This window comes from Prionailurus viverrinus, chromosome B2, assembly GCF_022837055.1.
Source record: "Prionailurus viverrinus isolate Anna chromosome B2, UM_Priviv_1.0, whole genome shotgun sequence".
NCBI lineage: Eukaryota > Metazoa > Chordata > Mammalia > Carnivora > Felidae > Prionailurus > Prionailurus viverrinus.
The window spans coordinates 63,858,267-63,884,577 of NC_062565.1; the positions used below are offsets into that span (position 1 = coordinate 63,858,267).

The 26,311-nt window shown below is 34.7% G+C and overlaps 1 protein-coding gene across 9 annotated transcripts in view; it reads left to right on the plus strand.

The window, feature by feature from the left end:
- The window catches only part of FAM135A (family with sequence similarity 135 member A), a 119,954-nt gene that overhangs the window by 75,753 nt on the left and 17,890 nt on the right, over positions 1-26,311 (plus strand). For 6 of the 9 annotated variants that reach the window (XM_047859525.1, XM_047859529.1, XM_047859527.1 and 3 more), the window contains 4 exons: positions 19,175-19,248; positions 20,590-20,744; positions 20,962-23,320; positions 24,775-24,935. In XM_047859525.1, coding sequence (XP_047715481.1) covers positions 19,175-19,248; positions 20,590-20,744; positions 20,962-23,320; positions 24,775-24,935 — 2,749 coding nt within the window. The remainder of the gene's footprint in view (positions 1-19,174; positions 19,249-20,589; positions 20,745-20,961; positions 23,321-24,774; positions 24,936-26,311) is intronic. The other 3 variants (XM_047859531.1, XM_047859533.1, XM_047859530.1) reach the window with 3 other exon arrangements.

Below are 26,311 nucleotides of genomic sequence, written 5' to 3' on the forward strand. Positions count from 1 at the left end.
GAGGAAATATTTCTGCCCCGAAGACAGTAAATACTGGAGGAGGTGACTGCTACTTCAAATGTTAAGGTAGAAATGCAAAACTCCAAGGAACATGAAACATCAGGGGAAAATGACATCACCAAAGGATCATAATCCTCCAGTAACCGAACCCAAAAACAGGGAGATCAGAAATTTACCCAATAAAGAATTCAAAGTAGCCATTTTAAGGAAACTCAGCTACAAGAAAACACAGAAAGATAATTCAACAAGATTAAGAAAGCCATGCACAAAATGAGAAGATTAACAAAGAGATAGAAATCATTAAAAAAAAAAAATCAAAAGCAAATTCTGGAGCTGAAGAATTTGGTGAATGAAATGATAAATGCCGTAGAGAGCATTCACGACAGAATGAGCCAAACAGAAAAAAAGAATCTGTGATAAAAGATAGGAACTTGAAATTCCAGTCAGAGGAGAGCAAAGAAAAAAAGAATGAAAAAGAGTGAAGAAAGGCTTCCTGATCTATGAGATACCAGCAAAAGTAATAATTTGTAATTATTCAAGCTCCAGAAGAAAAAGAGAGGGAGAAGGGAACAGAAAGCCTATTTGAAGAAATAATTACTGAGAGTGTCCCAAACATGGGAAGACATTTGGATATCCAAGTACATAAAGCTCATAGGTCACCACCAAACCAACTAAATCTAGGGAGGTCCCCTCCAACACACTATAATAAAACTGTCAAAAATCAAAATCAAAGAGATAATATTGAAAGTTGCAAGAAAAGAGAAGATTGTAATCTACAATCAGTGGATTTGTTAGGAAAAACAAAGACTGGAAGAAGAGAGCTACAAAACAGCCAGAAAACAACTAATGAAATGGCATTAATTAATCCTTACATATCAGTACTCTAAATGTAAATGGATTGAATTCTCCAATCAAAAGTCATAGAGTGGCTGAGTAGACAAAAAAAGAACCAACTATATGGTGCCTACGAGAGACTCACTTCAGCTTTAAGGACACACATGGGCTCAAAGTGAAGCAATGGAGAAAGACATTCAATGCAAGCAGAAACCTAAGAATAAGGATAGCTATACTTGTTTTTTTAAGGTTAGTTGTACTTATATCACACAAAATAGACTTTAAGTCAAAATGATAATAAGAGACGGGCAACTAGGTGACTCAGTCGATTGAGCATCCAACTTTGGCTCAGGTCATGATCTCCCGGTTCGTGGGTTGGAGCTCCACGTCAGGCTCTGTGCTGACAGCTCAGAGCCTGGAGCCTGCTTCAGATTCTGTGTCTCCCTCTTTCCCTGCCGCTGCCCTGCTCGCACTTGTCTCTGTCTCTGTCTCTCAAAAAGTGAATCAACGTTAATAATTTTTTTAAAAAAACAATGAAAATGAGATAAAGAAGGTCATTATATAATGATAAAGAGGTCAGTTCTTCAAGAAGATCTAACCATTTTAAGTATATATGCACCCAGCATTGGAGCACCTAAATATACTAAGCAGATACTAACAGATCTGAAGGGAGAAATAGAAAACAATACAGTAATAGTAGGGGACTTCATTACCCCACTTTCAACAATGGATAGATCATCCAGATAGAAAATCAATGAGGAAACATTGGGCTTGAACCATACTTCAGACCAAATGTACCTAACAAATATACATAAAATACTTGATCCAACAGCAGCAGAATACACTTTTTTCTCAGGTGTACATGGAAGATTCTTAGCAAATTTTAAAAGATTGAAATCATACCAAGTATCTTTAAATCACAACAGTGTGAAACTAGAAATCAATTAACAGAAGGAAATCTGGAAAAATCACAAATATATGGATGTAAAACAGCACTCCTAAATAACCAATGGGCCACAAATCTCAAATAAATAACCTAAATTTACATATCAGGGAACTAGAAAAAGAACAAACTTAAGCCCAAAGTTAGCAGAAGGAAGGAATTAACAAAGATTATAACAGAAATAAGACCAAAAAACAATAGGAAAAATCAAAACTAAGAACAAGGTTTGTTTGTTTGTTTGTTTGGAAAAGATAAGCTCAACACTTTTAGCTAGACTGAGAAAATAATTTATAATATAAAATGAAAGAAGATAGAGTGCAACTGATAACCACAGAAATACAAAGGATTATGAACAATTATAAACCAACAAATTGGATGAGTAAAGAGATTGAATCGTTAACCAACAATTACTCATCAAAGAGAAGTCTAGGAAAAGATGGCTTCACTAGTGAATTCTACCAAATATGTAAAGGATTAAAGCTAATCTTTCTCAAATTCTTCCCAAAAAAATCAAAAAAGAACACTTCCAAACTTTTTTACAATGCCAACATTAGCCTAATACTAAAGCCAGATAAAGAGAATACAAGAGAAGTAAACAACAATCCAATATCCTTGATGAATGTAGATGCAAAAATTCTTAACATAATATTAGCAAACTGAACTGAACAGATTAAAAGGATCATACACCATGATCACATGGGATTTATCCCTGGGATGCAAGGATGCTTCAGTACACACAAGTAAATAAATGTGATATACCACATTAATAGAATGAAAGATTAAAATTACATGATCCTCTCAATAGATGCAGAAAAAGTATGTGGCAAAATACAATATTCTTTTATGATAAAAACTCTCAACTAGATATAGAAGGAATGTACCTCAACATAATAGTAATATGACAAGCCCACAGCTAACATCATACCCAAGGGTAAAAAGTTGAAACCTTTTCCTTTACTATCATGAACAGGACAAGGGTGCCCATTTTCATCACTGCTATTCAACAAAGTACTGGAAGTCCTCATTAAGCAATTAGACAATAAAAAGCAATAAAAGACATCCAAATCAGAATGGAAGAAGTAGGGGTGCTTCGGTGGCTTTGTCATTTCAGCTTCTGACTCTTGATTTTAGCTCAGGTCATGATCTCGTGGTTCGTGAGATTGAGCCCCACATCTGGCTTTGCACTGACATCAATGTGGAGCCTGCTTGGGAGTCCCTCTCTCCTTCTCTCTCTCTTTCTGCCCCTCCCCCACTCACGCTCTCTCTCAAAATAAACATTTTTTAAAAAAGGAAGTAAAATTGCTTCTGGTTGCAGATGATATGATTTTATATATTAAAAAATGCTTATGACTTCATCAAAAAACTGTTGGTATTAATCAACAAATTCAGTAAAGTTTTGGGATACAAAATCAATATATAAAACTTAGTTGCATTCTGTACACTAACAGTGAAATACTTGAAAAAGAAATAAAGAGAAGAGTCCCATTCACAATAGCATCAAAAATAAGAAAATACTTAGGAATAAATTTAACCAGAAGTTATAAGATCTGTTACTGAAAACTACAAGACTTTGATGAAAGAAAATGACAGAAACACAAATGGAAAGATATTCCATGTTCATTGATCAGAATTAATATGGTTAAATATCCATCTATAGTTTCAGTTCAATCCTTATCGAAATTCCAAGAGTATTTTTCACGGAAATAGAAAATCACAGTTCTAAAATTTATATGGAACCACAAAAGACCCTAAATAACCAAAGCAAGACTGTGAAAGAAGAGCAAAGCTGAAGGCTTCACATTTTCTGATTTCAGACTATATTACAAAGCTGTAATAATCAAAACAGCATGGTACTGGCATAAAAATAGGCAAATAGACAAATGGAACCAAATCAAGAGCCTAGAAACAAACTTTTGCATATATGGCCAACTTATATTTGACAAAAGAGCCAACTATACTCAATGGGAAATGGTGTCTTCAATAAGAGGTGCTGGGAAAAACGAGTAACCACATGTAGAAGAATGAAATTGGACCCCTACCTAAAACCATTCACAAAAATTAGCTCAAAATGGACTAAAGACTTCAGCCTAACACCTGAGACTATAAAACCCCTAGAGGAAAACAGGGAAAAAGCTCCCTGACATTGGTTTTGGCAGTGATATTTTGGATTTGACACCAAAAGCAAAGGCATAGGTAAATAAGTGGGACTACATCAAACTAAGAAGCTTCTACACAGCAATGGAAACCGTCAACAAAATGAAAAGGCAACTTAGTTAATCGAGAAAATATTTGCAAGTCATGTATATGATGAGCTTAATATTTAAAATATATGAAGAACTCCCGCAACTCAACTAAAAAAAAAAAAACTGATTAAAAAATGCACAGAGGCACTGAAGAGCCATTTATACAGACATGCAAATAACCAATGGGTACATGAAAAGATGCTGAGTGTCACTGATCATTAGGAAAGTGCAAATCAAAATCGCAATGAGTCATCACCTCATACTTGTTAGAATGGCTGTTATAAAAAGTCAAGAGATAACAAGTGTTAGCAAGGATCTGATAAAAAGGGAACCCTTGTGCACTGTTGGTGTGTATGTAAATTGGTGCAGACACTATGGCAAAACAGTGTGGAAGTTTCTTAAAGTCTTAAAAATAGAACTACCATATGGCCTAGCAATATCACTTCCAGGTACATATCCAACGGAAAAGAAAACAGGATCTCGAAGAGATACCTGCACTCCCATGTTTATTGCAGCATTATTCATAATAGCCAAGACATGGAAATAACCTAAGTGTCTGTAAATGGATGACTGGATAAAGAAGATGTGGTATATTTAGGTTTCCCATACTATCACTTTGCTTTTGTGAAAGACCTCCACTAGTTACCTGTTTTTGCTAACCAGAAGAAATACCAAGAAGATTGTTGGTTTTATGAAATGGTTTTATGACCATTTATGAAATTGTCATTGCTTTCTTACTTTATGCCAATTCAGCTTAAGAAAGGTTTCATAGTCGGGTGGTGCCTGGGTGGCTCAGTCGGTTAAGCATCTGACTTCACCTCAGGTCATGATCTTACAGTTTGTGAGAGTTCCAGCCCCACATCGGGCTCTGTGCTGACAGCTCAGAGCCTGGAACCTGCTTCAGATTCTGTGTCTCCCTCTTTCTCTGCCCCTCCCCCATATGTTATCATTCTCTCTCTCTCTCTCTCTCTCTCTCTCTCTCTCTCTCTCTTTGTCTCTGTCTCTGTCTCTCAAAAGTAAATGTTAAAAAAATTTTTTTAAAAACTCAAAGTTTTCACTGGAATCCTCTGTTTTTAGATAGTGGGAGAAACCTGTATATACAATGGAATATTATTCAATTATTAGAAAGGACATCCTTCCATTTGCAACAACACAGATGGACCTTGAGGGCATTACACTAAGAGAAACAAGTCAGGGAAAACCAAGTACTGTATGATATCACTTACATGTAGATTCTAAAAAAGCTGAACTCATAGAAACATAATAGAATGGTGATTACCAGCAGTGGAAGGGTGGTGTGAAATAGGGAGCTACTGTTCAAAGGGTGCAGACTTCCAGTTATAAGATAAATAATTTCTGGGGATCTAATTTATATCATGGTGTTTTAGTTAACAGTACTGTACTGTATACCTGAAAGTTGGGAAGAGAATGGATCCTAAATGTTCTTACCACAAAAAAGAAATGGTAATTACGTGACATGATGGATGTGTTAGCTAATGCTTAAGGTGGTAATCATCTTGCAGTATATAAGTGCATCAAATCAATACCTTGTACTCCTTAAACATGTATGTTGCATGTGGTATGTCAGATACACCTGAGTCAGTATAGCTGAGAAAAAAGGTTAAAGGTATTTAATATCAAGTGAAAGATGTCTTTGTCATTTTAAACTGAGAAATGGAATTATCAAGGAAGATAACTTATAAAAAGCAAAAAAATAAATCGAAAATCAATAAATTATAATGAAGTTTCTATGTGTCAAGAACTATAAGGAATCTGAGATCTGTAAAGGACTTATAAGCACATAAGGTAACCTGTAACCTAGCATACATTTATTGATGCATAGGGGTCCCACATTTGCAGTACATGTCCCATTTTGTAATGGACATGGGCATGCATGTTATTTACTCCAAAGGGAATCTTTATCTACCAAGGCTGTGAGCAAATCTGCTCTTTGCTCCTGAGGAAAATGTATCTCTGTCTTCCTAGGCTATTCTCAATACAAACATCCTTGAAAAGATAGTCTGTAACAAGGACAGTCAATGTTTCTGCTCACAAGACTTAGAAATGTAACAGACCCTGAAGAATTGTCTTTCAACAGTGTTTTTGGAGAACTTATTTTAACCAGTTTATTTCCTCAACAGTTTCACTGATCTTTATTGCTAGTGCTTCCAAAGATGCCTCTTGTGTTACAGTGCTTCCCATTATACCATCAGAGATGCCATATTTAATGTGTATTGTAGCTTGTGCCTAGAATTGTTAAGTCCAGTGTTGAGATCAACATATGCCATTTACAGGTTTGGAGAGCCATGTTGTGTGCTTTGTACTTTGTCCTAGCATTGCAGACTTGTATTCTGCCCTGAACAAGCTCTTGTTAGGGCTGCTGAAATAAGACAGAATAACAGTTGATCTGGCATTCTTTCAGGGACAACTTGAATAAATCTTTACTTCTGTCCTACTAAATAAATACCTTGAGTTGACAGATAAAATACAGAGTACCTGATTAAATTTTAATTTAGGTAAGCAATGAATAACTTTTTTTTTTTTAATTTTTTTTCAACGTTTATTTATTTTTGGGACAGAGAGAGACAGAGCATGAACGGGGGAGGGGCAGAGAGAGAGGGAGTCACAGAATCGGAAACAGCCTCCAGGCTCCGAGCCATCAGCCCAGAGCCTGACGCGGGGCTCGAACTCACGGACTGCGAGATCGTGACCTGGCTGAAGTCGGACGCTTAACCGACTGCGCCACCCAGGCGCCCCAGCAATGAATAACTTTTAGTATAACTTTTAGTATGCAGCGTTTGGGAAATACTTACACTAAAAAAATTATTTGTATTTCAATGTCCTGTTTTGTAGAATTGCCAGATATAGCAAATAAAAATATAGGATGCCTAGTTACATCTGAATTTTGGGTAAGCAACAAATAATTTTTCAATTTAAGTATGTCTGGTGCAACCCTATCAAATAGGATACCAAAGCGGATTTAACCTTGTTTTATATATTTTTGGATTAATGAAGTATGTCTTATGGAGGTGCAGAAAATGGGAAAGAATTCCTTGGTCAAGAAGAAAATAATTTTGAGCTTAGTAATCTTGCGTGGAAGCAGAACATGTGGTAAACATGGCTTTACTCAATATGCACTGATATTTATGATCCTAACCTAAAGCAAAGAAATCCAAGTTGATGTAATGTTTTTGCTGTTTGATTACTTAATATTCTTTGCTATTACTCATTTAAACTCTTCATTTTACAAGCCTTTCCTTAGACTGTAAAATGAAAATAATTTGCTTTATAAGCCTTCGTAAAATAGTATTTCAAAGTATACAATTGTCAGAATTAGGGAAGTTTTAAGAATTTTCATTGATCTCTGTATATTCCTCTGAATTTGTTAAAGTTTATTTATTTTGGGAGAGAGGGAGAGAGCGTGCATACACATGTGAGCAAGCGTGAACAGGGGAGGATCAGAGAGAGAGAGGGAGAGAGAGAAGCCCAAGCAGGCTCCACTTTGGGCTCTCCACTGTAGAGCCCAAAGCAGGGCTTGATCTCAGGAACCATGAGGTCATGACTTGAGCTGAAGTCAAGAGTTGGACACTTAACCAACATGAGCCACCCAGGCGCCCCTCCTGTCAATTTTAGTGTGAACCTAAAACTGCTCTAAAAAAGTAGTCTTTAAAATAATATTTTTTAAAGAAATCTTCATTGGACATCCTCATATGCAAATTTCTGTGCCCTGTTTGGCATCTATGTTTTATTCAGAGTTGTGCCCACCTTTGCTCCCATAACCCTATTTTCTTTGAGTAACATCTCTTCTACCTTGTAGTTGCATATTTAGTGATTCTCCCATAACCAATGACTAGAAGCCAAAGGATTCATCTTAAAATTGGAGAGAGAAAGAGCTATTTTTTCTTTCTGGTTAGATAGAATACATTGTTGTGCTCTTAGAAATGTAAAGTTTGGGGCAAGATTTCCTTCTTTTTGAAAAGAGTAATATTATTTCTCCGAGTAATATTCCATTGTATATGTATACTAATCTTCGTTATCCATTCATCATTCAGTAAACATTTGGGCTCTTTTCATAATTGGGCTATTGTTGATAGTGCTGCTACCTTTGCTTTCCATGTCTGGGGCTCGGCTCTATTAAATCTTGAGTAGGGCAAGATTTGTTATTTTTATTGTGGCCAACCTACTGGGTTGCACAGTGGTATTTCATTGTGGCTTTGATTGGCATTTCACTAATGACTAATGATACTGAGTATCTTTTTGTGTGCTTGTTGGCCATTTGTATTATTTGAGAAATGTGTATTCAAAGAAGTGTGTATTCAAAGTCCTTTGCCCATTTTTTAATTGGTTGCCTTTTGTTAATTGAGTTTCAGGAGTTCTTTATATATTCTGGAAACTAGACCATTATCAGACATATTATTTTCAAATATTTTCTTCTATTCATGGATTGCCTTTTTTACTCTCTTGATAGTATCCCTTTATACACAGGGCATCAGGACAGGAAAAAAAGTCCTAAACTAATTTTTTTAATAAAAGGGTCTTATAAATTAAAGCCAATATATTCAGCAGTTATTTTCATAGTAAAATTTTTAAACAATGTAACTTAACCCTTTTTTTAATTGAAAGAAAGTGTTATCGTTATGAGTCCTACCAATAAAATTTTCTTGGGATCATTCATTTATTACATACAGTTGGAGAAAATCCACATAGCAAGGGAAAAATGGGTTTTTTAATTTAAATTTCCTTAATGTATATATCTATGTTACAGTTAGATTTTCATGCCTAATATCTATGTATGTATGTCTGTGTATATATGTATGAATATATGTCTGTGTGTGTATGTATATATACATAACATATATAGTCCTCATAGAGGCTTATTAGCACAGAAACTTTACATTCAAGAGATCTAAATTTTATAAATACTAATACAAGCTTCTTGAATTATCATTGGTAACATATTTTTTAAAACCAGGCATAAAATATAATCTCTGCCTCTTCTGTTTAACCACTTAACTGGAGAAAAACATGAAAAGGAATTAATTTTATTATCTCTAATCAATATTGTCACATATGCTTTTAATGTAAGGTGAGGTTCCCCTCTCCCAAAGAAAGGAATCCTGTAAAAAAAAGAAAGATTTACTTTCTATTTAAGCCCTTATAAACATATTATTGAGTGCTCTCTCAACTTTATTTTGAACATAAAGTAAGAGAAAAAATTTATTGTCTTCAGTATAAAAGGATATAAAGTCAGAGATTAAGGTTGTATGAAACATGGTGGCAAGTGAAAGATAGAGTTTCTTAAATGACTTTAAAGAGCATTCCAAAACAAAATGCTCAGGGAATAGATCACTAAAGTTCTTATCACTATTTAGAGACTGTTTAGAGAAGGCATGTTAGCTTAAAACACCTTAGGCCATGACAGTGTTTTAAATTTTTTTTTTTTTCAACGTTTATTTATTTTTGGGACAGAGAGAGACAGAGCATGAACGGGGGAGGGGCAGAGAGAGAGGGAGACACAGAATCGGAAACAGGCTCCAGGCTCTGAGCCACCAGCCCAGAGCCCGACGCGGGGCTCGAACTCACGGACCGCGAGATCGTGACCTGGCTGAAGTCGGACGCTTAACCGACTACGCCACCCAGGCGCCCCCATGACAGTGTTTTAAATGATTTTACAGGCTACCTGATAAGATCAGTAAAAAAGGGAGTCAAAGATATGTACACATATTAGTCATTATTGCTGGGATTGAACTTTACACTGGCAAGTGTTGAATATCAGTTTAAACAAACTTTGTAAAGATTTTCTAAAAACCAACACAAAATATTGTTATAGTGATCACAAATTTATGAAACTAATGAAAAAAAATTTAGTATTACACAAATGACTTGGGATAAAATTTCCTATGAAGGCATTATTATACATGGATCCAAAAGGGGCTATATCTCAAAACACTTGGACAAAAGTGAGGATTATGATTGAGTTGAACTCAGTGTTCTTGAGAACTTAAAGGTTCTAGAGAGGTAAGAGTTATATGATCTAGGAGACTCAGCAACTCATGTTTGCCATTGATTGAAGTGACAGAGGCCAGTAGACCAACTCCCAGTGTCAGTGAAACACAATAGATTGTATAAACTACACATCCAACAGATAGATGAGGATATGAGAAGAGTAGAACATGGATTTTATTGTGACAGTCTACCAAGTGTTAGAATATATGTATTACATCAAGTAGTGAGGGTTTATTTTTATTTTATTGAAGTCAAGTTTAAACCAGTGAAATGCACAAATTTCAAGTGTATGACCAAATGAGTTTTGAGAAATCTGTTCACCCCATGTCACTAACACACCAGTCAATATATAGGACATTTCTATTACTTCAGGAAATTACCTTGTGCTGCTTTTCATTTTGTTCCCACATCCCATAAGCAATCCCTCTTCTGATTTCTATAACCACAATTTAATTTTATCTACACTTAAAGACCTATAGATTCAGTAATACAATATGTACTCTTTCTGCATCTGACTTGCTTCACCCATTTTTATTTTTATTTTTATTTATTATTTTTTTTTTTATTTTTTTTTTCAATGTTTATTTTTGGGACAGAGAGAGACAGAGCATGAACAGGGGAGGGGCAGAGAGAGAGGGAGACACAGAATCGGAAACAGGCTCCAGGCTCTGAGCCATCAGCCCAGAGCCCAACGCGGGGCTCGAACTCACGGACCGCGAGATCGTGACCTGGCTGAAGTCGGACGCTTAACCGACTGCGCCACCCAGGCGCCCCTACTTCACCCATTTTTAGATTGATTCATGCTGTGTGTATATCAGTAGTTCATTCTTTTTTTTGTTGTTGTTGCTGAGCAGTATTCAATATCTGTTGTCCTGTTATTTGTTTTCATTTTTTGGCTATTATGAATAAAGAAACTAACAATTCTTTTTGTGAACGTAGGTTTTTATTTCAGTTATATAAATATATAGGAATGGAATTGTGTGACCTTAGAGTAGGTTTATCTTTAACTTTATGAAAACTGCTAATCATTTTTTCCAAAACAGCCATACAGTTTTAAACTCCACCATCAATATATGAGAGTTCCAGTTGCTCATATCCTTGCATTATTTGGTATTTTCAGTCTTTGATTTTAGCCACAACAGTAGGTGCGAAGTAGTATTTCAGTATGGTTTTATTTTGCATTTCTCTGATGACTAATAATAATGAGATTTTTTTATTTTGAATTCAGTTTTGTATAGTGTTAAATTAGGTTGTTTTTTATTGTTTACCTATTTAGGAGTATTTATATATTCTTGTTATAAGTACATTGTCAAATATATGTATTAAAATTTTTTCTTTAGTCTGGGGCTTGTATTTTCATTTTGTTGATAGTGCATGTAGATGAAAATACTTGTTTAAACCCAGTCTCTTTTTTTTTTTTTTTTCTTTTGGTTTTGGTGATTTTTGTGCCCTAAGAAATTTTTGCCTATCCCAAGGTCATGAAAATACTATCCTTTGTTTGCCTCTAGGTGTATTAGAAATACATCTTTTACATTAAAGTCCATTGTCTGTCTTGAATTAACTTTTGAACGTGATTTAAGGTAGAGGTCAACATCCATTTTCTCTCTCTTTTTTTTTTTTAAGTAGGCTCCATGCCCCATGTGAGGCTTGAACTCAGAACGTCATGACTGAGAGTTGCATGCTCTACCAATTGATGCCCCAAGATCCATTTTTTTTTAGTTAGTTTATTAAGTTGTTCCAGCACCATTTAAAAAAATTTTATCATGGAGGTGTAGTTGACATACAGTGTTATATTAGTTTCAGGTGTACAACATAGTGACTTGACAATTCTATACATTACTGACTGCTCAACATTGATAAGTGTAGTCGCCATCTGTCACCATATACTGTTATTACAATATTATTGTCTACATTCCCTATGACATACTTTTCAACTCCATGTCTTAATTTATTTTATAACTGGAAGTTTGTGCCTCTTAATCCCCTTCACCTATTTAGTTCATCCCTTGAACCCCATCCTCTCTGGCCACTACCAATTCTCTGTATTGATGAGTCTGTTTATGTTTTTTTTTGTTTTGTCTTTTAGATCCCACAGTAAGTGAAATCATATGGTATTTGTCTTTCTCTGACTTACTTCATGGCATAATACTCTCTAGGTCCATCCATGTTGTTGCAAGTGGCAAGGTTTCATTCTTTTTATGGCTAAGTAGTATTTCATTATATATATATCCCACATCTTCTTTACTCATTTACCTGTGGATGGATGCTTTAATTGCTTCCATATCTTGGCTAATGTAAATAATGCTGCAATAAACATAGGGGTGAATATATATTTTTGAATTATTGTTTTCATTTTCTTTGGGTAAATTCCACTACCCAGTAGTGGTTATACTAATTTCCACAGTGGTTGTACCAACTTAAATTTCTACCATCAGTATACAAGGGTTATCTTTTCTTCATATCCTCTCCAATTGGCTTTTAGATACTAGCTATTTGGATTGGTGTGAGGTAGTAGTTCATTGTGGTTTTCATTGGCATTTCCCTAATGATTAGTGATAGTATCTTTTCATGTGTCTCTTGGCCATCTGTATATTTTCTTTGGAAAAATGTCTGTTAAGGTCCTCTGCACATTTTTAATTGCATTATTTGGGTTTTTGTGTGTTTTAAATTGTGTAGGTTCTTTGTATTTTTGGATATTAACCCTTTATTAGATATATTATTTGCAAATATCTTTTTCGATTTAATAGGTTGCCTTTTTGTTTCATTGATGGTTTCCTTCACTGTGCAAAAGTTTTTTAGTTTGATGTAGTCCCAAAAGTTTAATTTTGCTTTTGTTTCCCTTGCTTAAGGAGACATATCCATAAATGTGTTGCTAAGGCCAATGTCCCAAGAGATTACTGCCTGTATTTTTAGGAGTTTCACGGTTTCAGTTCTCACATTTAGGACTTTATTTTACCTTTGTGTTTGTTGTAAGCACATGGCCCAAATTTATCTTCTTGCATGTAGCTGTCCAGTTTTCCCAGCACCATTTATTAAAGAGACTGTTTTTTCCCATTGTATATTCTTGCCTCTTTTGTCATAGATTGGCAGTATAAGATTGGGTTTATTTCTGGGCTCTCTATCCTATTCTGTTGATCTGTGTGTCTATTTTTATACCAGTGCCATACAGTTTCAACTACTCTAGGTTTGTAGCATATCTTGAAATCTGGGATTGTGGTATCCGCAGTTTTGTTCTTTCTTAACATTGCTTTGGCTATTGGGGATCTGTTTTGGTTCCATACAAATTTAGGATGTTTGTTTTAGTTCTGTGGAAAAAACTGTTGCTATTTTAATAGGAATTGCATTGAATCTATCAATTGCTCTCAGTAGTATGGACATTTTAACAATATTACTTCTTCCCATCCATGAGCATGGAATAGCTTTCCATTTGTTTGTATTTTCTTCAGTTTCTTTCATCAGTTACTATAGTTTTCAGAGTACAAGTCTTTGATCTCTTGGTTAAATTTATTCCTAGGTATTTTATCCTTCTTGGCACAATTGTACATTCTAACCTTATACCAAGAGGAACTAGAAAAAGAAATCCAGAGATAGTAGAAGTAGAAATAATAGAGTGAAAATAAATTGAGACTAAAAAGTAATAGAAAAGACCAATGAAATCGAGAGCTGGTTCTTTGAAAAAATAAAATTAATAAACCTTTAGCTAGACTCATAAAGAAAAAAGGACTCAAGTAAATAAAATCAGAAATGAAACAGGAAAAATAACAACCAATTCCATAGAAATACAAAGGATTATAACAGAACTATGAAAAACTATATGCCAACAAATTGGACAACCTAAAAGAAATGGGTAAATTCTTAGAATTTTCCATAACTGAATCAGGAAGAAATAGAAAATTTGAACAGATCCATCAGTAGTAATGAAATTGAATCAGTAATTAAAAAACCCCCAACAAATAAAAGTCCAAGCTTCACAGGAATTCTATCACAAATCTAACACAGAGTTAATACCTATTTTTCTCCAACTATTCCAGAAAATAGAAGAACTTCCAGACTCCTTCTGTGAGGCCAGTATTACTCTGATACCAAAACCAAAGACATATAAAGAAAGAAAACTAAAGGCCAGTATTCCTAAAGAACATACTTGCAAAAATCCTCAGCAAAATATTAGCAAACCAAATTTAACAATACACTAACAGTATCAGTCACTGCTGTCCCTGGGATTTATTCCAGGGATGCAAGAATGGTTGAATATTCATAAGTCAATCAGTGTGATATATCACTTTAACAAGACAGAGGATAAAAACCAAATAATCTTGACAGACATAGAAAAAGCATTTAACAAAATATAACATCCATGCATGATGAAAACTCTCAACAAAGTGGGTTAGAGAGAACATACCTTAACATAATAAAGGTGACATATTAAAAACACAGCTAATATCATACTGAGTAGTGAAAAACTGAAAGCTTTTCCTCTATGATCAGGAACAAGACAAGGATATCAACTCTCCCCATTTTTATTAAACATCATACAGGAAGTCCTGGCCATAACTATCAGACAAGAAAAGGAAATAAAAGGCATTCAAAGTGGTAGTGAAGAAGTAAATCTGTCACTGTTTGCCAATGACATAATAATATATAAAGAAAACTGTAGGGTCCCCTCAGCGGCTCAGTCAGTTGAGCGTCCAACTTTGGCTCAGTTCGTGATCTCATGGTTTATGGGTTTGAGCCCCGCGTTGGGCTCTGTGCTGACAGCTCCGAGCCTGGAGTCTGCTTCGGATTCTGTGTCTTCCTCTCTCTGTCTCTCCCTTGCTCACACTCTGTCTCTCAGAAGTGAATAGATGTAAAAAAAAAAAAAAAAAAAAAAAAATTTTTTTAAAGAAAACTCTAAAGAGTTTTTCTACCAAAAAACTATTATAAGTAATAAATGAATTCAGTAAAATCACAGGAGACAAAAATTAATATAGAGAAATCTATTGCATCTCCATACACTAATAGCAAAATAGCAGAAAGAGAAATTAAGAAAACAATTCCATTTACAATTCTAGCACCATTATTTGAAAAGCCCTTCTGTCTGTCTGTCTGTTTGTTTGTTTGTTTTGGGGAGAGCGCAAGCAGGGGAGGGGCAGAGAGAGGGAGACAGAGGATCTGAGGCCAGCTCTGCACTGACAGGCTGACAGCAGCCTCAATGCAAGGCTCCAACTCAGGAACCAAAAGATCATGACCTAAGCTGAAGTCAGTCACTCAACGAGCTGGTTCCCCGAAAAGACTTTCTTTTATTGAATTGCCTTAGCATCTTTGTTGAGACTCAGTTGACTGATAAGTTGAATCTATTTCTTGGCCTTCTTTTCTGTTTCATTGATCTCTTACATATCTTTATATGAATACCACCCTAACTTGATTGTCTTGTAGTTGTACATTCTCCAATTTTGTTTTTCTTCTCTTTCAGATTGTTCTCTTTCAGATCCCTTGCATTTTTATGTAAATTTAAAATCAGCTGGTAAATTTTTATTTTAAAAAAATCTTGCTCAGATTTTGGTTTACATTGTGTGCTCAAGGGTTTAATACACCGGTGTTTCATGCTATTAAAAATGTCTAGAGGCGCCTGGGTGGCTCACGGTTAAGTGTCCGACTTCAACTCAGGTCATGATCTCACAGTTTGTGGGTTCGAGCCCCTCGAGCCCCACATCTGGCTCTGTGCTGGAGCCTGCTTCTAATTCTGTGTCTCCCTGTCTCTCTGCCCCTCCCCCACTCACACTCCATCTCTCTCTGTCTCTCTGTCACTCTCTCTTTCAAAAAATAAACATTAAAAATGAATGAATGAATGAATACAATGAAATTGTTTGTATGTTAGATCCTCCATTAAAGGGTTCCAAATTATATTAATTTTAATTTATTTTGTCTGCTTTTTATGGGAATGTTGTAGGTTTATGTTTTATGCTTTTAAAGCAGGGCCTTTTTGTTTCAGTATCAAGCTCTCATAACTGCCTAGTATACTTATGTACATTTATGTATATTCTGTTCTCCTTTTTCCTTTGTCTCATTTGCTTTTTTCATATGCTGTGGATTGAAAAGTAAATAACTTGGGGCGCCTGGGTGGCTCAGCCAGTTAAGTGACTGACTCTCTTGGTTTCAGTTCAGGTCATGATATCATGGTTCATGGGTTCGAGCCCTGCATCAGGCTCTGCACTGACTGCACAGAGCCTGCTTGGGATTCATTCTCTCTCTCTCTTTCTCTCTCTCTCTCTCTCTCTCTCTCTCCCCCCCCCCCCTCCCTGCCCCCCTTTACCTCTCCCCTGCTCTCTCTCTCTCTCTCTCTCTCAAAATAAATCAATATTTAAAAAAAAAAAAGAAAAGTACATAAACCAGTTAAGTTATATCTGGTAGTGACCATAAATCAGCATTGTGCATAAAGGGATCTTTAAAGTATCCTACTATGAGTACAGTCTTAAGAATTTGGGGCACCTGGGTGGCTCAGTTGGTTGAGCATCTGACTTCAGCTCAGGTCATGATCTCACGTTTCATGGGTTTGGGCCCCGCATTGGGCTCTGTGCTGACAGCTTAGAGCCTGGAGCCTGCTTCGGATTCTGTGTCTCCCTCTCTCTCTGCCCCTCCCCACTTGTGCTCTATGTGTCTCTCAAAGGTGAATAAATGTTAAAAAAAAAAAAAAAATTAAAGAATTTTTGTTTAGTAAACATGTGTGAGGTGACTGTTTTCTTCAAGGTAACATAGGTAATATGATCTATCTGATATTTAAATCCTGCAATCCTGCATTCAAGATTCAAATATTACCTGGATAGGCATGTATAAAATTATTATCATAAATATATTATTAATGTATTATAATTATGTTAATAATACATGTTATTTATTATAAGTATTATAATAAATACTGTGATTTTATATGCTAGTCATTTTATACAAATGCTATTTGTAATATATTATTATACTATAATAAATTTGTTATAAATTTATGCTGTAATAAATATTATTTAGCAATTTAAGCAGCATGTTAGAGTGAACACCGATACATTAACACTTAGTTCTGTAAAACATTGATAAATACCCATTTTGAACGTTGAGAAGCTTTTTTTAACATCCTAGCTGTTTGCTAAATTTTAAATAGTTGATATTGCCAACTAAGTGAATTTTTTAAAATTAGGGTACATACACAAAATTTGTGTTACAAGCATATATACCAAAGTAGTAAATATATATTACTTATCCTAGGTTTGAATTTGTAAATTTAATATTTTTCTATGTATATCTTTTGCCCCAAATTAAGTAGTGCTGCCATCAGGTGGTAGTCATACCTTAGTTCTAGCCACACAGTACATTGAATAGAGTTATTTATTACACATTGCCATAGCAGAAAATTATGGCAGGGGAAAATTAGATAAAGAATTTTGTGTGGGTACATGGAGGGAAGGAAAGGCTTTCTCTTAATAGGGAGTCTTTGTGTAGAAGGGAAGAGATAAGTGGTTTGAAGCAAAGATCTGGAATTTCTTAAATCTTTATTTGAATCCCATATTTATCAATGAGTAGCTATGTTATCTTGGCCAAGTAATTCCCTCTTTGTCCCTGTTTCCTCACTTATTAAATGAAGACATACTCACTTCATAGGGTTTTTTATGGTTTAAATAACAGAGTGAAAATGAAATGCTTAGCATGGAGCCTGGTAGGTAGAATGCTATCAAGAAATGATAGTTATTATTGTCAGATCAGAGTAGATAAGGAGAGAAGGAAAACCAACCAGCCAGTTTTGTAGGCCCAGCAACAACTGCAGGAATCCAGATAGCTTCAAGCTGCATTTCTTCACATTTTACAACCCTCAGGGGAAAACATCTCTCATAGATAGACAGGCAGGCTGAACCCTTTCTTCATCTTTCCCTTAGTGTTGGAGAGAAAGAAGAAACAATTGGACAGTATCTGAAAGTAAAAACACAAACCACATTCTTCTTACAGATGCCTCACATCCATCTCTCCTTAACTCCCTCCCTGACTTCTTCCTCTAAAGACCCAGTCTCATCTACTTACAGAAGCAAGTTTAGTAAGTCAGAAATTTAGCTGGCTAAGTGTTGATGACAAGTAAAATATATCTCCATTTTACTTTATGTTGAAAATCAAAGAACCTTAAATCATATTCCCTTTTAGAAAAGAATCTTAGCTATAATATAATCTCAGGATGTATTGTAATTTGTCTCTCTTCCCTGTACCTTCCAAACAAAACATCTTTTCCATCTCTTTACTATTGCTTCATATTCCTCTGATAGCTGATAGAGCCTTTTCTTGAACAATTAGAAATGAAAGGGTCTAAATACAACAATGATGAAGGAAGTATTCAGCTAGATTCGACCAACATTTGCCAAGTACTTCTAAAACATACCAAGATAAATGTTTGGAGGTAACCAAGATCATCAAAACAAAAACAAAAAAAAAACAAAACAACAACAACAAAAGAAAAGGTCATCAAAACATAGTTCATACTCTAAAGAACACTACACATTGGTAGCAGAGACAATTCATGTATACTAAGTATTTTAAGGAAAAATATGATAAATGTTATAATGGCAGTTATAATAGCTTTTATTTATATACACTTACCAGACCACAAACTGCTGTCACATGTTACCTTGTTTATTCTTCACAATAACCTTAAATGTAGAACAGGGTATTAGGAGAAATTTGAAAATGAGTCATCTGAAGCTCAAAGGTGAAATGTCCTGGAGTCACAATGCCAGTAAGTTGGTCAGTTAGTTCATCTGGCTATTGTTCAGCATATACTTGCATAATTGGCATATAGTATGGTGTAAGTGCTGGCTGATTCTTTGATTTTTTTTTTCCATGTGTTGGACACTGTTCTTGGTACTGGGATCTAATGGTGAATAAGACAAACTAAATCTTTGTCTTCGAGGAGGATAGATCATGGATCCATAATGTAAACCTAAACTTCTCACTCTACATTTTATTGTTTCTCTTATTTCATGCAGTACCAAAATACAGTACTTTAGCAACATTGAGGAGGGAAATTAATTCTTGTATAGGGGTGGTTATAGAAGGCCTAATGGAGGGAAGTTTCTTTTTCTACCATTGATTGACCTTGTAAATCATGCCATTTTATTCATATACCCTTTTGGATTTTTTTCAGGTACGCAGATTTTCTGAAGCATTCTTCTGTTTTGAACATCCAAGAGAAGCAGCCATTGCATACCAGGAACTTCAGTGAGTAGCACAGACCCATAGTTTAAAGGATTATACCTCCTCTTGAGATCTCTGTCTCAAAGTTTTTCACACCAAATATATGGTATTTACAATAGAAGAAATTAGAATTTAAAGTTCAGAAATTCCCTATTTAAAGAAATTTGGTTTAATTCTATGAATAACTTTACCAAAGACCCATACCTTACATAAAGAAGCATATGCCCTATTCTCATCGCTCCCATATCAGACCTATTATAATCTTGGTAGTCCTAAACAGCTCTGGCTCCAGCCTTCCATTTTTCCATCTTATATCTTTATATTTGCAGGTAAGAATCTCTTAACATCTGTAATATATAAATTACAGATTTTCACAAGTGGTCTGACACTGCCTTTTTTTATGAAAATGATCTACAGCTAAAATATCCAGAATAGATGCCTTTCATTTTTCCTACTGAGTATATTTAGATCTGATTTTCTTTGGCTTTAAAGAATATTTTGAGGACATTACGCTGAGTGAAGAAGTCAGACATAAAGAGTAAATATGGAACAAGCAAAAACTAAGGTGAAAAAAGTCAGAACAGTGGTTGTCTTGTTGACTTGGGCTAGGTGTTTGACTAGAAAGACATGAGAGAACTCTCAGAGTAGATAGAAATATTCTGTATTGTGTATCCCTTTGTCAAAATCATACAGCTAAGATTTGTATATTTCAAAGCGTGTGAGTTATACCTCATAAAAACTATAATAATGGAGTATGGGGGTCGGCAGTGAGTGCAGGTATATAGACAAGAAAAGCAAAATGTTAATTGCTGAAGTTGAGTGACAGGGTTTATTATACTATTCTATTTACTTTGATATGTTTGAAATTTTCCATAAGAAAAGGTTTTTAAAAAAGCATTTTGTATTCAAAGTTAAACACCTTGTTTTTAATAGTTATTAATTATATTCACAAACATATGTTAAGTATAGCAGTAGCCGTGGAATACATTTTTTTCAATAGTATTATCAAGTTATTAGTAGACATTTGAGCTTTTGACATTTCTCCTGTATGCTATTCTCAGCAAATCAGTAAATTTGCACATCAAGCAGAGATAAAATTTTGAAATAACATTTAAAAATATAGAAGAACATAATAGAAATTAAATAGTTTATCAACAAACCATAATTTTGTAAGTCCATAATTGTCAACAAACCATAATGTTCACTGTACCAGTTTCTATCTCTGACTACAGAGCTCTTTCATTAGGAGGTTATATCTTTAGGAAAGGGCCAGATGAGAATGGTGAGAGAAAGGGTGGTGTCTATAAAGTGGAATTGAGTATGATATTTTTTAATTACACTCTGACTTAAAGAAATATTTTTCAGTGCTCAGAGTCATCTACAGATGTGCACCGCTATCAAAAATACTTCCTTCTGCAGTTCTCTTCCACCTCTACCTATTGAATGTAGTGAACTAGATGGAGATCTCAATTCATTACCTATAATCTTTGAAGATAGGTATTTAGATTCAGTTATTGAAGGTAAGTATAATCTAAACTATCTAAGTTGTGTGTGTCATTTTCAGTATATTCTTCGTAAGATATATAATACCATTCCTTGCTGTGGGACCCTTTTTCCCCCTCTCGTTTTATTTATCTTTGAGGTTATTAGAAGGTTATAGTCAGTAAACGTAGTCTTAAATCATGTGAGTTCGTACACGTTGTTTTAAATATGAATCTTTTTTTCTTTGGATAAAAGACTTAGATGCACCCTGGATGGGAATTCAGAATCTTCAGAGATCAGAGTCCAATAGAATGGATAAATATGAGACTGAAGAAAGCTCTATAGCTGGACTTTCTAGCCCAGAGTTGAAAGTCAAACCTGCTGGTGCCTCCAGTTTTTGGTATACAGAAGGTGAAAAGCAGCTAACAAAATCTCTAAAAGGAAAGAACGAAGAATCGAATAAATCCAAGGTTAAGGTTACTAAGCTCATGAAAACAATGAAACCTGAAAACACAAAAAAATTAATAAAACAGAACTCTAAGGATTCTGTGGTTTTGGTAGGCTACAAATGCTTGAAAAGTACAGCATCAAATGATCTCTTTAAATGCTTTGAAGGCAATCCTTCACATAGTCAGAAGGAAGGTCTGGATCCCACCATATGTGGATATAATTTTGACCTAAAGACCTACATCAGACAGACAAGTCAAAAGGAAGCTAGCTTTTTGCCAACTAATACAGAGAGAACTGAACAAAAGTCTCCAGACATTGAAAATATGCAACCAGACCTGTTTGATCCTTTGAGCTCTGGCAGCCTAAATCTTTGTGCAAATTTGTCCATTTCAGGTAAACTTGATATCTCCCAGGACGATAGTGAAATTACACAAGTGGAACACAATGTGACATCTAGAAGTTCATCTGACGATTGCCCTGATCATCAAACAGCCCCATCTTCAGGAGTCAGAACAATTGAAGTGAAGCCCTGTAATAAGGATCCTTTCAGTGGAGAGAAAATAACTGTTAAAATAGGACCTTGGACAGAGCTTCGACCAGATGAACTATTTGTGGATAATTTACACCTACCCAACTTTGAGTCCTTAGAATCTAATGGTAAATCTAAATCTATAGAAATAACACTTGAAAAGGAAGCTGTGCAGGATGCAAAGTGCCATTCTATTGGAGAATCATTAGCTAAGTTAAGAAGTAACCAACCTGCTTCTTCTACAAAAGAATACCATGTTGTAGTAAGTGGAGATACAATTAAGTTACCAGATATTAATGCCACATATGCCTCATCTAGATTTTCAGATTCAGGTGTTGAAAGTGAACCAAGTTCTTTTGCAACACATCCAAATCCTGACGTATTTGAAACTGTGCAAGGGCAAGGTCCTTACAATAACGAAAGATTATTTCCTCAAGTTTTGATGAAACCTGATTATAATGTAAAATTTTCATTAGGAAGTCATTGTACTGAGAGTACAAGTGCTTTAAGTGAAATACAGTCATCTTTGACATCCATAAACTCTCTACCTTCTGATGATGAACTGTCACCTGATGAAAATTCTAAGAAACCTGTTGTGCCTGAATGCCACCTAAGTGATAGCAAAAGTGTATTAAACGTAGGAACAGTTGACTTGCCAAAATGTGACGATAGTAAAAAGTCCAGTATTATTTTGCAACAGCAGAGTGTCATATTTTCAGGGCATTTGGACAATGAAACTATAGCAATACATTCCATAAATTCAAGCACTAAAGACCCTTTACAATTTGTTTTTTCAGATGAAGATACTTCCTGTGATGTGAAAAGTAGTTGCAGCTCCAAACCTAACTTGGACACTATGTGTAAAGACTCCCAGAGTCCTGATAAATCTAATAACTCTGCAGGGACAGCAATTACATTAAATTCAACACTGGTTTGTGTAGGTGCCCCTTGTGTCGTTTCAGGTTTCATTTCTACTAATACAGAAGTTAGAAAAGATGAAACTGTAAAAAGAAAAAATGATGATACCTTAAATCTCAAACAAATAAATTCAGAAGCCCAAACAGTTAAAAATGAAACTCACCTGGGTACAAGTGATCCTTTTTCAGCCAGTCCTGATATGGTTAAACAAGGGCTTGTGGAAAATTATTTTGGCTCTCACAGCAGTACGGATATTTCTGACACATGTGCTGTTAGCTATAGCAACTCAGTTAGCCCTCAGAAGAAAACTTCTGAAAAAGAAATTAGTAATCTTCATCAGGAACAGGGTAAAGAGGATGAGGAGGAAGAACAGGATCAGCAAATGGTTCAAAATGGGTATTATGAAGAAACAGATTATTCAGCTTTGGATGAAAAAGTAAATGCTCACTATACAAACAGAGATGCACTAGAAGAAGAAAGACTTATAAAATCTGAAAAACTAAACAGTGATTATCTAAAAGATGGTATAAATATGCCTGCTGTCTGTACTTCTGGTTGTTTGTCCTTCCCATCTGCACCACGAGAGTCTCCTTGTAGTGTTAAGTATTCTTCGAAAAGTAAATTTGATGCCATTACAAAACAGCCAAGCAGCACTTCTTACAACTTGACTTCATCAGTTTCCTGGTATGACAACTCACCAAAACCTCAAATACAAGCGTAAGTAATAGAGCACAATGGCATGTGCTACTAAATATACGTATAGAACATATATATGTATGTCTCTGATAACATATATATTTCATGTTCTCTGGTTTCTGTAATACGGAAAGTCCTTCTTTGATTAACTATCTAAAATGGAGACATGAACTCCGTATACTCTGTGACAGAAGACATGTAGTTCTCCATATGATTGTCCTGTTCTGTGGGCTAGACATTTTTGATACATTTTCCATTGGTAGTTATATGCCAGATGTATGGAATAATTGGGGTTAAAACTCTTTCTTTCATCAGTACCTCATTTCTCCCCCACTAACTTCCAGACAGCATAGATTTTATAAGTGCATCTAGCAAATAAGGGCAATATTAGATAATGAACAAAAGGTTAGTAGAAACTTCCTAAACCTACCAGACCCAGATTATCTCAGCTAAGTCCGTGGTTTCCAGACTTGAGATTTCGTGGAGCAGTAAAGTATTCAGAAAAATTTGAGGATATAAGTTTACTAACATGGCACTAGTTCTCAAAATACTCTGCTGCCTTATTCCAGTTGGAATTATAATCCCTGGAGTAAAAGGTCTGGACATGTCTACAATAGATTTTCCAAGTTCCCAGATTATTCAGATTTATATATATAATTAAGATAAATACTGCCAAAGCTAGTGAAACAAGGGAGGTGGTATGATCTGTTAAAGAATTGTAACACTGAAGGTTATATCACCTTCTGGGTACCTCAAATTTTTCTGAGTCATTAATGAAAACACTTTATGTCTTCATCCAGTGTATCCTGCTCAGTTTAGTAGGGTTCATCAGCTTCTTCTCAGTCCAAATGATATAATATTATTTTAACAATTAACTATTTTAGTTAATACTTTTTGATGTTTGCAGTTCCTAAGTTGATTAGATTTATCACTCATTCAAAATGAGTATATACCACTAATTATATTTAGTCACATCCCCCTCTTGGTTCTGTTCCTTTTTATTGGTATTTTTAAAGGAAAAATATAAATAATCTAAGTGTTATAACTACCATTCTTCCTGTTAACTTGTAGAACAGCTCCTCAGTATACATTTAAATAAAATTGAAAAGAAGCAAAGAGGATAAGCTTTGATTACAGAATAAGCATCAGATTGTCATCTTTCTGGTACTTCTCCCAGCTTTTCTACACAATATAAAATTTGGTAGGAAGCATAACTTCACTCTTAATATTTTCTTAGTTGATTTCAAGTTTAAAGCATTCATTGTATCTTAGCAGAATATGTACTAAAAATAGCAAAGAAAATTACTCTCTGATTTCTAAATTATTTAGGCGATCCCAAATATTTTGATTATTTTAAACCCCAATATCTGCTGGGTTTCTTCTTATAGTTCCCTAAATTCAGCATACTGTCTTTTTGGCTCTAAAAACTGAATATGATACTTAGTAAAGAGTATCTCTTATTATATTTTGTTCAGCTTCCTTCAGGCAAAAGAAGAATTGAAGCAACTTAAACTCCCTGGGTTCATGTACAGTGATATCCCTCTGTTGGCATCCTCAGTCCCTTATTTTAGCATGGAAGAAGAGGATGGTTCTGAAGATGGAGTACATCTTATTGTCTGTGTGCATGGGTTAGATGGTAGGTAATATCTATTTGATATAACCCATGGCAACTCAATATATTTTCCTAATAGATTTCATTTGGTTTTTATTTAATCTTTGAATTGGAAAATATTTTAAATTGCTTAAATTATTTGAATCTTAAATACATTCTAAGACAAATATGTTTAACTTTGCATAGTATTAGATTAACTTTTAAATAAATTTTCCATGGAACTGTACCAACATTCTATCCATGTACCAACAACTTATTTATTTTAACTTTGGATTTTTCTATCTTCTGTTGTTCGTTTTGTCAGCAGTCACCTCATGGCAGTCATTTTGTCTCCCTTTGATAGTCTTCCTAGTGCCCCTTTAGCCTGATGCTTTAAGCCTTATGAACTAGAAAAATCAATACCTAAGAATTAAAGATTCACTAACTAGGTATAATTTAAATTCTAAATATAGTGCTATAGTTTTATGGCAGCTATTTTGGTTACTGAACAGACTTTTTCCCCTAGATTAGGAACTATGTTAGAAAATGCCAAATATTTCTAGACTAGCAGATTATTACTGTGCTATAATATTCTGTAAGAACAAATTGAGGAAAGATTTTGTAAATTATAAAAATACTAAACACAGGTCTAAGCTAGTAAATATTCACGAAATTGAAGATTTTTCTTTAAAAAAAAGCAAAACTTAACTCTCAAGAAATAAAGTATCTCCAATACTGACCTCCCACCCCCGCCAGCCCCCGGAATAAAATTTTCAAAGGATTATTGCCCAAGAAAGACTTCTTGGCCCAGTAGACTCTCTGGAAAATTCTTCTTTGAAATTTTTATGAAACACATTACCCCCTATTACATAAATTATTCCAGAATAATAGGAAAAAAAATGGAATGCAGCTTATTTTATTCCTTGAAGTTAACCTAACCTTGTTACTAAATCTGGAAAAGATGTCAAACCCACACCCCAAAGAGAAGCAGACCTATCTGACATAAATTTAATAATGATTTAATAACACTCTAGCAATGTTGTGGAAATAAACAGGTAAGTAAATGAGTAAGAAAAATTTTTATATGTCCCCCAAAATATCTAGTAAGTAGAATCAATACATTAAGTCACTACAACAACTAGGATTTAATTCCCAGAATGCAAAGATAAGTACCTATAAGGAAATTTACTTAATAATAAAGGAAATTTATTAGTAAAATATAACTACATCAGCAAATCAAGTAAGAAACTATTGATAAAATTCAATGTCCATTCCCAGTTTTGACCACTAAGCACCAAACCTTAAGTTTTAAAAAGCATTAATCTGATTTATTAATATGATTAAGCATATATATTCTCAGCCAGTGGAAAACATATACTTTGTAGTGAAACACTAGTAGTATTCCTTGTAAAATCAGGAAT